Source organism: Podarcis liolepis, assembly GCF_965112155.1.
Source record: "Podarcis liolepis genome assembly, chromosome: 13".
Lineage (NCBI taxonomy): Eukaryota > Metazoa > Chordata > Lepidosauria > Squamata > Lacertidae > Podarcis > Podarcis liolepis.
Genome location: NC_139573.1, coordinates 25,357,401 through 25,371,956, shown reverse-complemented (window position 1 = coordinate 25,371,956; position 14,556 = coordinate 25,357,401). Strand labels below are relative to the sequence as shown.

The 14,556-nt window shown below is 42.3% G+C and overlaps 1 protein-coding gene across 1 annotated transcript; it reads right to left on the bottom strand.

Moving 5' to 3' along the window:
• Positions 1 to 2,175: 2,175 nt before the first annotated feature.
• On the bottom strand, positions 2,176 to 12,799 carry LOC310692522 (vomeronasal type-2 receptor 26-like; the record flags this gene model as incomplete). The annotated part of the gene is made up of 6 exons (XM_083473466.1): positions 2,176 to 3,077; positions 4,828 to 4,954; positions 6,655 to 6,876; positions 9,080 to 9,928; positions 11,288 to 11,579; positions 12,657 to 12,799. 6 exons carry the CDS (start codon positions 12,797 to 12,799, stop codon positions 2,176 to 2,178), a joined length of 2,535 nt encoding a protein of 844 aa, XP_083329592.1.
• Positions 12,800 to 14,556: the final 1,757 nt, after the last annotated feature.

Here is a 14,556-nt window from a genome sequence, read left to right as displayed (position 1 = left end):
TAAAACACCAACCTCATTTTCTCCCAAGGTGAGATAGGAGCCTTCTCCCATAATAACCCATTTAAGAACCACGAATTGATTAGGAAGACAATAACGTACAAAAATGGATACACTATATGATGTGAAGACATACTGCCAATATATTCATTTTGTTGTGTTTTTATTATGTTGGAACCCACCCAGAGTGGCTGAGGCAATCCAGTTAGATGGGTGGGGTATAAGCAATAAATTACTGTTGTTTTCAATTATTTGTATGACTAGTTTAAAAGTTCATTCAATTCCATGGGTTGAATGCTGGTGGGGATTTATTCTGCTTCAGTTCCCTCCCTCTTTTGTTCTGGTTTCTTTCTCCTTTATGTACCATCTCACTCCATCTCCCCTCCTGAAGTCAGAACTATGCTTTTAAATATTCTTATATTCATATAAGACAATGCAATATATTTTATTCAAATTCTGTTAAATGATGACATAATATATGCAAAAAAGTGTGAAAATCAGTTCATTATTTGTAGCTCTGCTTCTTTGTAAAATGTTATGTAATTTCTGGGTATGATGAGTTATAGTCACTAACTAAAGGGACGATATTCCAGTAAATGTCAGGAATGCTTCTGTCACAAAACATGTGATTGACATCGTAACATGACCCAGTGTGGTATAGTGCTTAAGAGCGATAGGCTCGTAATCTGGTGAACTGGGTTCGTTTCTCCGCTCCTCCACATGCAGCTGCTGGGTGACCTTGGGCTAGTCACACTTCTTTGAAGTCTCTCAGCCCCACTCACCTCACAGAGTGTTTGTTGTGGGGGAGGAAGGGAAATGAGAATGTTAGCCGCTTTGAGACTCCTTTGGGTAGTGATAAAGCAGGATATCAAATCCACTAACAGCTGACGCTCACAGATTTCATCAGGGGTTTAATACTTTTTCATTTAAATTTATTCATTTAAATTTCATTTAAATTACATTGACTCTCATCAAATTTCTTTCTTATAATGTGTATGCAAACATAGGGGAAGGAAAATGGAGACCTATTTCAAATCAATAACTTTTTAAAATATTTCTAAATCCATTCCATGTCACCTTTATATGCATGAAGGAAGAATGAGGACAAACACACATGGCCCACTTCAGATTTCCTTAATAGAGTCAAACATTAATGTATTATTAGGCTATTTTAGTTCATTTTGATGATACAGTGGTATCTCGGGTTACAGACGCTTCAGGTTACAGACACCACAAACCCATAAAAAGTACCTCAGGTTAAGAACTTTGCTTCAGGATGAGAACAGAAATCACTCAACGGTGTGGCGGCAGTGGGAGGCCCCATTAGCTAAAGTTGTACCTCAGGTTAAGAACAGTTTCAGGTTAAGAACAGACCTCCAGAACGAATGAAGTTCTTAATCCGAGGTACCACTGTATTTGGTCTCCTAGCTCCCTTGGTAAGGCTCCAACATTATTTTCTACAACCTCAAATATGTTCTGCAGTCATTCAAAGCACTGAATTATTTGTTTTAGTCCCTGTGGGATTAATTAATATACCCCAACTTCATTACTATTCTATAAGGACAGTTAGTTCATTAAAATGTGTTGTACTAAGATCCTCCATAACTCTCCTAACAAAAAAAGGTTATTTTGAAACCTGATGATCATCAATAGAAAATGAACAAAACCAATTCAGCTGATATTAACAATAAGAATATTCCACCAACCCTAATTTAAACATATAAATATTGATATTTCATATTCATATTATTTAATGTCAGATCCAGGTTGGCCCAAGTAGTCTCTCATATGTGGCTAACAGAATAAATAACCAATTACCTGTAGGAATTTTTGGAATTTGCATTTTGCATTTTGGAAACAGAAGTTATTGGATTATTGAACTGGCCATTACCTTTGTCTAGTTGGGGGAAAACAAACCAAAATCAATTCCAAAAAAGAAAGAAAGTTGTGGTGTACTATGGGTTGATGTAAGATAGCTGTACCTCTGATAGCTTCTATTTATTTCTACACTCCAAAAATGGAGACCAAACAAAATCTGTAAATGAGTTCCTAAATCCTTGAGCACTGATTATCTGTTTTTAAACCTCAATGAAGGAAAGATTTCAGCTTAGAATTCCAAACCAGTAAAGAACTCACGTGAGGATCTCAGAAGAAATGAATGACCCAAGCTACTAACATCTACTTCATTCTCCTTCCTAAGTACTTCTTTCTGTTCAGTTCAGGCTTCATGACAATTATATAACATTTAGGAAAAAAGATACAGCCCAATAATCCAGCACTAGAGGCTAAAATGGAGAAGATCTCCACAGCCACCATGTATTTTCCCTTTGTGCTCAGGTAAGTTGGCACAAAAGACACCCACACACTGCAAAACACCAACATGCTGAAAGTGATGAACTTGGCTTCATTAAAAGTGCTAGGCAATTCCCTAGCAAGAAAAGCCACAACAAAGCTGACAAGAGCCAGAAACCCCAGGTACCCAAGAACAGAATAAAACATAGGGACAGACCCTTCATTACATTCAACCACAATTTCTTTAGCCAAAGAGTCCATGTCCAAATGTGGGAATGGGGGAGCAGTACAGAGCCACACAGTACAAAGAGCTCCTTGAATGAGGGAACAGAAGAAAACAATAGAAGCTGCCAGTCTTTTCCCCACCCAGTTCCTTATCCTGGATCCTGGTTTTGTGGCAATGAATGCTAAAACCACTGTGATGGTTTTTGCCAGCACAGAAGAAACAGCCACAGTGAAGATGATGCCAAAAGCTGTTTGCCTAAGGAGGCAGGTTACTTTCTGTGGCCTTCCAAAGAACAGCATGGAGCAGAGGAAGCAAAGCAAAAGGGCGATGAGCAGAGTGTACGTGAGACCACGATTGTTGGCTTTAACAAGGGGAGTTTCATTGTATTTAATGAATATTTTAAGCACCAAAGCAGTGATCACAGAAAATGAAAATGCCATGAAAGCTAAAGTGATGCTCAAATTTTCATCATAGGACAGAAAGTGTGGCATCTTGGGGAGACATCCATCTTGGTCTTCATTTGGATATTGATCTTCTGGGCATTTTATACAATTGTCCATATCTGTAGAGGAAAAGGCATGATCACAACTCAGTCAATGAAACTAGCACATGGGTAGATGTCTGAACTATACAGAATACTGGAAAAGCAATGTTCACAATCATGCAGAAAGAGACTTCTGCATGTACATATGCCTTCAAAATTCCCATATCTAAAGATAAAGTTTAACACTGCAAGCTTTATCATCTAAATCCACACAAACAGCAGATTGTAATATGAGAGGTAATAAACCAGGGACGGAAGTTGAGGGATGTCAGTAGGGAAAAGGGGAAAGTGAAACTTGCATGTAATGTAATGATTGCAGATATTGTTGTAAGAGAAAAAAACTCAATAAAAATGATTAAAAAATAAAATAAATCCACACAAACTTACCGTATTTTTCGCCCCATAAGACGCACTTTTTCCCCTCCAAAAATGAAGGGGAAATCGGGGTGCGTCTTATGGGGCGAATGCCTGCAAGCCTCGCGCGCCCGGCAGGAGGTCCCACCGGGTGCGCGAGGCTTGGGGCGGCAGCCTGTCGCCCGAAGCACGGGGAGCCCTCTGGAGGGCTCCCCCTGCTTCGGGCGAGTGTCTGCAAGCCTCGCGCACCCGGCAGGAGGTCCCACCGGGTGCGGGAGGCTTGGGGCGGCAGCGGACTGCTTGCGCGCACCTAGAAGCTTGGGGCCAGCTGAGCTCAGCTGGCCCCAAGCTTCTCGGTGCGCGCAAGCAGTCCGCTGCCGCCCCAAGCCTCCCGCACCCGGCAGGAGGTCCCGCTGGGTGCGCGAGGCTTGGGGCGGCAGCGGACTGCTTGCGCGCACCTAGAAGCTTGGGGCGGGCTGAGCTCAGCTGGCCCCAAGCTTCTCGGTGCGCACAAGCAGTCCGCTGCCGCCCCAAGCCTCCCGCACCCGGCAGGAGGTCCCGCTGGGTGCGCGAGGCTTGGGGCGGCAGCGGACTGCTTGCGCGCACCTAGAAGCTTGGGGCGGGCTGAGCTCAGCTGGCCCCAAGCTTCTCGGTGCGCGCAAGCAGTCCGCTGCCGCCCCAATCCTCCCGCACCCGGCAGGAGGTCCCGCTGGGTGCGCGAGGCTTGGGGCGGCAGCGGACTGCTTGCGCGCACCTAGAAGCTTGGGGCGGGCTGAGCTCAGCTGGCCCCAAGCTTCTCGGTGCGCGCAAGCAGTCCGCTGCCGCCCCAATCCTCCCGCACCCGGCAGGAGGTCCCGCTGGGTGCGCGAGGCTTGGGGCGGCAGCGGACTGCTTGCGCGCACCTAGAAGCTTGGGGCGGGCTGAGCTCAGCTGGCCCCAAGCTTCTAGGTGCGCGCAAGCAGTCCGCTGCCGCCCCAAGCCTCGCGCACCCGGCGGGACCTCCTGCCGGGTGCGGGAGGCTTGGGGCGGCAGCGGACTGCTTGCCGGCATGCAGAAGCTTGGGGCGTGCTGAGCTCAGCACGCCCCAAGCTTCTAGGTGCGCGCAAGCAGTCCGCTGCCGCCCCAAGCCTTGCGCACCCAGCGGGACCTCCTGCCGGGTGCGGGAGGCTTGGGGCGGCAGCGGACTGCTTGCCGGCACGCAGAAGCTTGGGGCGCGCTGACCTCAGCTTGCCCCAAGCTTCTGGATTAGCGCAGCGCACCTGGGGGGGAAATAATTTTTTTTCCTTTATTTCCCCCCCTAAAATCTAGGTGCGTCTTATGGGCCGGTGCGTCTTATGGGGCGAAAAATACGGTAATTAAGCCACTGGTGGTGAGGGGGGAATCATGTTCATGTGATAACATGGTTGACACTTGCCTTTTGGATTAGAAATCTTCCCTTCTGCACATGGGTCACAATCGTAGCAACAGAATGGCTCCCCCTCCTTCTTTTTTCTCACAAACCCTGGATGACACACGTTATTACACACAGAAGAAGGTGGTGTCTATTCAGAAATGCAATGAAGGAAAGGGCTAGTATACTGAGGATGTGCATCAATTGGTTGTGTGCTACCTAGATTACAAGGCAAATAGGAGTGGTCTGAGTTTTTCTCATGCCCAAATTGAGGGTGTATTGAGCTGGATCATGAACACTTTAATGGTCTGAGTCACTCTGGTACTAGGTTGCATAAAAATTGCCACATTTCTAAAGCAAGGGCTGCATTGTTTTTCACATGGATATACTGTATTTTGCATTTGTTTTCACCACCATCATTATCTCTTTGCAGGGGGAACATAGGAATCTGCCATTTACTGATAGATACATTGATCCATCTAGCTCAGTCTTGACTTCTGCCTGCATACAAAACAGATGTTCTACTGATAAGCTATGGCTCTTCCTCATGGAGAGATCTATCCCAGCAAAAAGTAGCTGTATTCCCAAAACTCCATGGGGTAGGAAGAAGCCCACCCACATCAATGATTCTTGGAATAACAGGGTTTTTACTGGGCCATGACATTTTCTCTACCCAACTCTTTCTTGAGGATCAATGACCTCTTTTGACCACCACCCCTTCCCCTATGGGATTCAGTGAAGCAATTACTTTTTTCCATGGTGAAGAGGCTGTATCTGCAAAATACAGATACTAGATGAATCTTGTGACTGGTGCACACCTGTTGTATATTCTTATCTCCATGGATCAATCACATTGAAAGTAATGGCATAAGAGAGGACACAGGTTCGATGCAAAATAAATTCATCATTTCTGGGTCAAGAGATGTGCTCTCTTACAATGCACATTGCACAAAGTTTCACTGTCCTAATGCTTGCTCCATTGAGGCCTTATAGAAGGCTAGTGACTTATATGACAAGGGACAAATGAAACACGAACTATTCTACATATTCCCCTTCTAGTTATTTCTAGTTTAATAAATATTTCAATGCAGTTCACATCTTTAAAAAACCCTAAAGACTAAAATATGTGTTATAAATGAATAGCTTAAAGAAATACATTTTCATTTTTTCCCCATTCTAAGAGAAAATGCATTTAAATGTGTACCATGGGCTTTTTAACATTGTAAATTAATCAAAAACAGCCAGAACAAACTAGGAGTGGTGCTCTGGACTGATAATGACCCTCACTCTGTGCTGAACCTCCTGCCCCATTGCTCTTCAGGACATGTATGTTCTCTATTTACATTTTTAAGAATATTTGCATTAATTGCATTCTAACCATTAACATCATACTCAGTTTGGCCAATAACCTCATATGGCAAGCATGTTCTCTAAGAGGAACAAACCAAAACTTCATTGATTCCATGTCCTACATAACTCCACTAGGCTTCAACACAGTGTTTGAATAAAGGACATAACAGTTTGCAAAATATTACTTTATTACATACCAATAGTTCACAACATTTCCTATGCTGAGTTGACAACAGGTGCTCTGTACTCTCCACAGAGAAATACTTTAAATTGTTAAAGTTACTTATTTGGAAATCTCTCAGGTGAAAGAACTGTGAATGAGTGTTTCCATATGTTTTAAAGTGAAAATTTCCCATAAGTTAGTATTTTCAAATATATTTGTAAACCACCTTAAAGACCTAGATGATTGGATATAAATCTGGCAAATAAATAAATACATTGAGGATTCGTACTAGAATATCCACTGATATTTTGTACCTGAAACCAAAGGTCAGACCATACCTGGTTAAACACTTTGTGCCATGTGATGATCTCCTCGTTAATGGTGAACTGTTTGGCTCCCCATGGATCCATCCTCCCTACTTTCACCTTCATGAAAGATCTATTTGGGAAAGTAATCCAGTTTATAATATCAAATCCACTTTCTAATTCACCTTTTTCATTCAGAGACACGTGGCCACCAATGCTGTTGTTAAAAGAGATGCTCCTCAAGAAATGATGAAGCTAAATTTGAAGATGTAAAATCAGTTTTTTTAAAAAATAGATAAGAGACAATCATAAAAATATTTTTACAACATCCTTCAATTTGTTTTGCTTATTTTGGTCATACCTATAGTCCACTTTTCTAACCAGCAGGCTATACAAGACAATTTAACAACAATATAAAAACAATAGTTACAATCAAAAGTATGTGCCAATGAGAAGATTCAGTTGAGATGTGAATCAGTGCTTTGCAATGTAGTTTGATTCAGTCTGAACTGATTTGGAGGCTTCTCCATTGACTCAGGAAATGGGGGCATCTGCCTCATTTTTCTGTCCTCCATTCACTACTTGGAAATAAAAAAAAACTACATACAATTTATTTTCCTTTTAACAAAAATAGATGTAATTTGAACAGCACATAAATTTATCCACAGCCTTTGTGCTAGGCACCTCTTACATTGATTTTGGGGTGGAAAGAACAGAAAGGGGACATACTTTCCTGGGTAAAATTGTTCTGTCTAACTATAAGATTGACCTGCCAGTGAGAAACCCCACTCTGCCATCTGCTCTTTCTTCCCCCACCATCCCACCCTGGTATCAGGTAAGCTTGGAGCAGGAAGGAAACTGAATCTGATTAGAAAGCCTCATCCTTATCTCCTTTGTCAATTGTGGGCCAATTTTAGCAGGTTGCTGGGAATGAACACTTGTCAATCAGCTGACATCACACTGACAGCAGGTATGGATTGTCAGGACCACAAAGCACCATTCAGGGCTTCCAAAGAGCCCCGTGTGGTACTTTAAAACACTGCTGATCAGTTGAGGTTTACAGTTATTGTCTATCAGCTGTGATGTTGAACCTGCTTTCTGCAGAGATTGGCTGTATGTTTGAGTTCCCCACACAACCAATCCAACATGTTCAAAGCTAATAGGTAGCAACTTTAGTCCTGCTTTCTGTAGGGATCAGCTTCACAACAAGGAATTCTGACACGCAGCCATTCCAACCACATATCTATCTGGGGGAAAACTGGGAAATTAAAGCTAGGTGTTTGGTGCTGTGGTTAACACAGTATTTAAACATAAAGGTAGCTGGCTGGAAGGCTGCCTGCTCTTGATGGGGTTACATTCCTTCTGAATGATCAGGTACGTAGCTTGGAGGTATTTCTGTATCCTCTGCTTTCACTTGAGGCTCAGGTGGCCTCAGTGGTGCAGAGTGCCTTCCATCAGCTTCAGCTTGTGGCCCAGCCTAACTTCTGTTGTCTATGCTCTGGTAGCCTCTAGGCTAGATTACTGCAACGCATTAAATATAGGGCTGCCTCTGAAGATGGTGTGGAAGCTTCCGCTGGTGCAGAATTCAGCAACCAGGTTGCTCACAGGGACAAGACGCTTTGAGCATATGACACCAATCCTGACCTGACTTCGCTGGCTGCCACTTGTCTTCCAGGCCCAAGTCAAAGTGCTGACTTATAAAGACTTAAATGGCTCAGGACTGTACTACCTCGAGGACTGCCTCTCCCCATATAAACCACCCTGGGACATGCATTCATAATATGAGGCACTTATTCATGTGCCTTCTCCACCACGAGAGGTCCGGAGGGAGACAACATGAAAATGGGCCTTTTCTGTAGTGGCTTCCTATTTGTGAAATGCTCTTGCCAGGGAGGTTCATCTAATGACTTTTCTCTCTCTCTATATATATATATATATAGTCGCCAGGCGAAAACGTTCCCATTCAACTAGGCATTGGGCTGATGGATATTCCAAAGCCTTTTAAATATATTTGTGGGAAGGGCTGCGGTTATTGTTTAATTATTTTTGTATTATTTATTTACTTCTGTTTTTATCTTGTGTTTTATTCTGAGAAGCACACTGAGGGGCAGTATATAAAATTCAAATAAATGTATTGCTATGGAAGAGATTGAAACCCAGCAATCTACTTCCCCCTCTAAGCCACAAGGTAATGGTGTTTTGGATGAAATAAATATATATTAGCCAGGGTCAGCCCATCTCATTTTGCCATCTGACGCAAAACAAGCATGTGGCACCCAACCCCATTGCCCAACAAAGCCTCACTTACTGGGGTCTTGCAGCAGTGGTAAAAGTGGGTGTGGAGCTCGCAGAGCTGCGGCCCCATAGGATTCAACCACCGGAGTTGTCTGCCTCAGGCCAGCCATGTATTACACATTTTCTCATGATTGTCAAAATGCTTTGCTTAATTAAAAATTACCTGCCATGGTTGTGAGTTTGGAAGTGCTGCCGCTGCTTTGTGCTTGAGATTTAATACATACATTGCATGTAAAGCATGGGCTAACACGTAGGCAGCGTTGTATATACTGTAGCTTTGGGGAGTCATGCTCATTTGAAAAAATGGTCCTGGAAGGCTCTCCAGTTTTTCCTGACCGGTGCAAGTTCCATAGCTCTCTTCAGACTCCTGGGAATCTGGAAGTAAGCAGTCAAAAGCCTGCTGCCAAAAGTCCTTGATAAAACTGTCTCCACTGAGTGAGTAAGGATTTAAAGGCTGAAGGAAATGATGAAATTCCTCTATTTGATTGGTGTGAACAGCAAAAGACAAGGCTCCTTGAAAGACTTCTATACTCCAGTCCTTGTGAAACTGTAGTGCTGGGAAGTCCCACTCAGCTGTCAAGATCCATACTCTTCCTAGAGATGTCTCTACCATATTTACTGTTTGTATTTGATACAGCAAGAATATAAAACGAAATATAGCTGCAGTTTCTGCAAAAACAATAACTGCTTTTGCTTTGTGATCTTTAACAAAGCCGGCTATATCCCTTGATGTATGGTACTCATTAAGCAAGTTGGAAAAGTCTGTCGGAGATGGCATTATGTCAGTGAAAGCCAAACAAAGGCCATTCTGGGAAAGCTTTGGAACCAAGGTCTGCACAAAATTCTCTCCTTTATCATTGCCTGATGTAACTATCCCAACCCATGTCCACTGGAAATGCAGAAGTAATTGGATAATCAAATGGTACTGATACTCTTCATTGGGAACCACACGGTAGATGAAAGGGAACTGGGTTTTCATACTCTGAGAAGGACCAAATAAGAAATAAGAGACCTACAAGAAAATAAAATAAAGACATATTGCTGAAAACAGATCGGAAGTGTAGTGTGCTTTCTGAGAGAGTGCTATCTGGAGAAATATTATTTTTCTCTCCCACATCAATTTCTCTCATTTTTTAAGAGTTTTGAAACTGATTTGTCTACATTGCTTCATGGTATTCTAAAATATTATGACTGTTAATAGCAGACTCTGCATCTTGCAATGCTGAGGATCCTGAAAATGATCGGTTCCATTCCATTCCATAGTTCTAGGGCAAACATTGGACATGACACTCTAACTCATCCTTCAAGCAGTCCCCAAAGTATTTTTTAAAGGTAGAAATGTCTCTGTCCAAATTCTCGGATGTGAAAAGCAGAAATGCTGAGAAGGCCTTTCTTGAGCTAAGTCAATACACCACTGTGAAAAACATATAGGATTTCTGACTCCTTGTGGGTAGGACAAAGGACAATCATTTACTGATTGGTATTCTTACCCGCTCGTCACTGTAAGGTCCTGGGTAAACATTGTGAAAATGCAGTATTAAAATCAGTTAGAACAGTAAGCCTGTTCCTACCCAGATAGGGCCTGTGAACATGTCAAACCTCTACAACAACTCATTCTGCAAGGTTTGGGAGAGCTGTTTTCATTTGTTTGTTTGCTTGAGACTCTGTCCTGCCATGTGATGCCCAAAGTGTCCCTGATGCAGCACATGTAGAAGGCATTGAAGCATTGCTCCTGGTGGTTGTAAATTGCCCACAACTCACTTCTATAAAGCAACACACAATCCTGGTAGACCTTCATCTTGATATTGGTAGTTAGAATCACATTCTCCCATACGCTTTTGGGGAGGTGAGTCATAGCTGACTTGCCACTATGCTTGTTCAGTTCAGAATCGATTAAGAAATTGCTGGTGATGGAAGGATACAATCTTCTTGTGAAGCTTAGATGGGAACCCTATCTTGTTGAGCAGTGTGCAGGGTCCCTTTTGGCTGCCAAGGCCAAAGGCCTTCATTAGGTTTATGAAGGTGATGTAAAAGAGGCACCTGTGCTTTCGGCATTTTTCCTGCAGCTTATAGTGAGATAATCATGCTGATGGTTAACTTCTAAGTTCTAAATAGTGACTCAGGAGAGACTCTGTCGGTGAGATAGAAATTTCTAATATAGCCTACTTTGTGTCTGTCCCTTTCTCTTACAGTTTACCACAAAAAGAGCACTGGAACAAGTTTAATGGCCTTAAATTCAAAGAACCGTCTCATCAGGCAAGATATACAACAATAAATACATTTACACACACACACACACACACACACACACACACACACACACACACTCTCAGTGCTCCTTTACAAGCTTCTCCATGCCTCACATACATACCTGAGGAATCTTATAGGGACTTAAGATGGTAGCCATGCAAAGGGAGGTTTCAGAGTCAAGTCCCCCAATGACAGCTATTACATTCTTCTTTGTATCACACATGTAGTTGGGTAGCATTTCTTTCAATTTGAAAAGAAGGTTCAGTGTAGTCTGGTAGGTCATCTTTTCATTGAAGTAGCTGTCATAGACGTGTAATCCTAATGTAACATTTGGTAAGATCTTGGGATCCTCGTTAATCTCCTTCACTGCAAACACGAAGGCTAGGACATGCTGGTAATATTTTGTCACTACACTGTAAAGAAAGCATAGGCCACATTGCATCACAATAATGTTCCAGATATCATGAACTGCTTGCCATGTTCACATTGTTCTTCCGCAGGCATCTGCTTTCTGGCATGCACATCAGTAGAGTATAAAGCTTTAGAATCAATCTACACACACAGCTTCAAAAACATGAAAAATGTAAGCAAAAATATTGTGGTGAGTTAATTGTTTTAAATTATTTTTTAAGAAGAAGAAGAAGAAGAGTTTGGATTTGATATCCCGCTTTATCACTACCCAAAGGAGTCTCAAAGCAGCTAACATTCTCCTTTCCCTTCCTCCCCCACAACAAACACTCTGTGAGGTGAGTGGGGCTGAGAGACTTCAAAGAAGTGTGACTGGCCCAAGGTCACCCAGCAGCTGCATGTGGAGGAGCAGAGACGCGAACCCGGTTTCCCAGATTACGAGACTACTGCTCTTAACCACTACACCACACTGGCTCTTTTTAGTATTGTAAGATGCTTTGTTTGGCTGATAAACGGAGCATAGTTAGACTCATAGAATTGTAGAGACTGAAGGGACTCAGAGGGTTATGTAGTTCAGTGCCCTGCAAGACAGAGCTTGTCAACCTTTTGTGAAGGTGGAATTGTGTCAAAGCATCCTTCAATCAGTTCTGCCTCCATGTTCATATTTTAAAATCAGATTGTAGAGAAGGCAATGAAATAAATCCTGAAATAAAGAGTTGTGGGAAATCCAGAAATGGAAAGAACTAATAATAATTTTATGCCATTTCATATATTCTTGAAATATCCCTGAAAGCAAAAACAAAAAGGAGAAGAGTATATGATATATAACAGAGTATTGCTGATAAGGAGGTCAGGTGGATATTTAGAAATCTATAGAGAAATGGCAGACTCCTAAACAACTGCCTAAATTCACAGCACACCCACTGGAATTATTGTACTAAAGTTTCTGAAATGCATTGATTCCAGTGATTCTTATCTGAGTATGACCAAACCTAGATATAACACTGTCTTTCTGTTATCTACCTGTGATTGTTAGAGTGTGACCATGAACATTTTTGGGAGTAAAATGATAATTTCCTTACAGGACATCTTCAATAAACTTTAAATTTGGGTGTTGCTCGAAGGATATAGTGTCAAAAAAGGAGAAAAATTGTGAAAATATACTGCCAATGATGAGGTCACCTTGCTGATAATACTCATGTGGGATCTGGAGGGCATCTCTCATGTTGCAAGTAAAGGGAAGTGCCTTGCAATCAGTTAGGGGAAGAAACACCAACCATACGATTAATAGGCACACCAACAAGATCAGCATTACAACTGTAGGTGTGAATCTCTTTCTTCTGTAACAAAATCCACTGCTCCAACCTACTTCTTTAGTATACAATGTTCCCCTATTTAGAGCACACAGTCACAATGTCTCTACATTCTACTGGTTAATGGTGACACTTTGCATCCTATAAAACTCCCAGCAGCACTGCTTGTCCAGTCTGTCACCCTGCAGTCTGAAAAACAAAGGCACATTTCATACCTGTTTTCATCATGATTGCTTTTTATGAGAGTGGCCACTGAAAATACATGCCATCTTTGGCAAGGAAGAATATTGCCATAATTTTAGATAATTGCAGGGTTCATAATTAGGTCCCCAATGCATTCTGCTCATAGAGAACAGAGCAGCTGAAGAAAACTTATTTATTAGTTGTAATCTCATAATTTTTGTTTATGGAGTCAGGTACAGCGCTAGGATGTGGTGTGGAATTATCCCCAGATAGTATGGACAATGGTGAAGTTAGAAGATTCTCAGATGACCCAAGGAATACATGACCAGTCATAACCTAAAGCAGCTACACAAAAAATGCCACCATGGGACTTGGAACTTGGAACAATTTCAATTTTGTGTTATCTGGAACTTCATATTTGGCCTCCTAGTGGCATATGATCACTAGGTTGCTATTTGCAACCTATTTCAATATGAGTCATTTATGTGCAAAGGAGCCTGTATATGCATGGTAGTGATTGTGTGGATTATTTGCCTTTTATGTTCCATGTTACATATTGGGAGAACCTTCTGCTCTAACGCTGTCCATCAGTTCTTCTGTGAAATCCCATCATTACTGAAGCTCTCCTCCTCTAACCTCTACCTGGTTGAAGTTGGGCTTCTTGTGCTAAGCTCTAGTATAGCACTAGGTTGTTTCGTTGTAATCATCTTAACATATATGCAGATCTTTTCTATCCCTTCTGTTCATGAAAATCCCTTCTGTCCACCTGCATTCCCCACCTCACTGTTGTCTGTGTGTTTGTCTTTTATATGCCATGTTATTGTCTAGATTCCAACACACACACATCTGGTTAGTAAGCGTGCAATTTGCACATACAAGGCAGCATGTGACTAGACCCTTCCATGCACCCCCTCCTGCTTATGTAAATTATGCTTCCCACTTCCCCCCAGCAGCTTTTGGGCAGACTGGAACTAGTGTGGTGTAAATGAGCGGGATGGCACTTCCTGTGTCTGTTCTCCCCACCAGAATCACAACACAAAATTTTGCAGAGGCAGGAAGATCAGCAGCTGTGGGTAACATTCACCAGACCCACCAGGGCTGTGAGTTGCCCACATGTTCTTTAGACATTTGCCTCTGTGCTGGTGAGTGGACAACACTGGTGCCCTGAAGCTCCGGGAAACCAAGTCTATCCATGGTCATGGCAGTGAAATCAAATATCAGAGTTTTCACACAGCTGAATCTTAAGAGATGAAAGAGAAATCCCCATGTGAACACCCTAGTTTTAATGATCCACACTGAGAATAAAATAGGCTACAGTAAGCAGTAAGTTAAGTTGAAAAGCTGCTCTAATGAATGATTAATGAACAGTTTATTGTTTCAGACCAGGTATGTGGATATTTCCTCTTTTTGCTGTATATAATGTTGTAATTCTCACTTATTAATTCGATTTTTTTTCTTATCACAGAGTTGAGACTCTGTAAGGGAA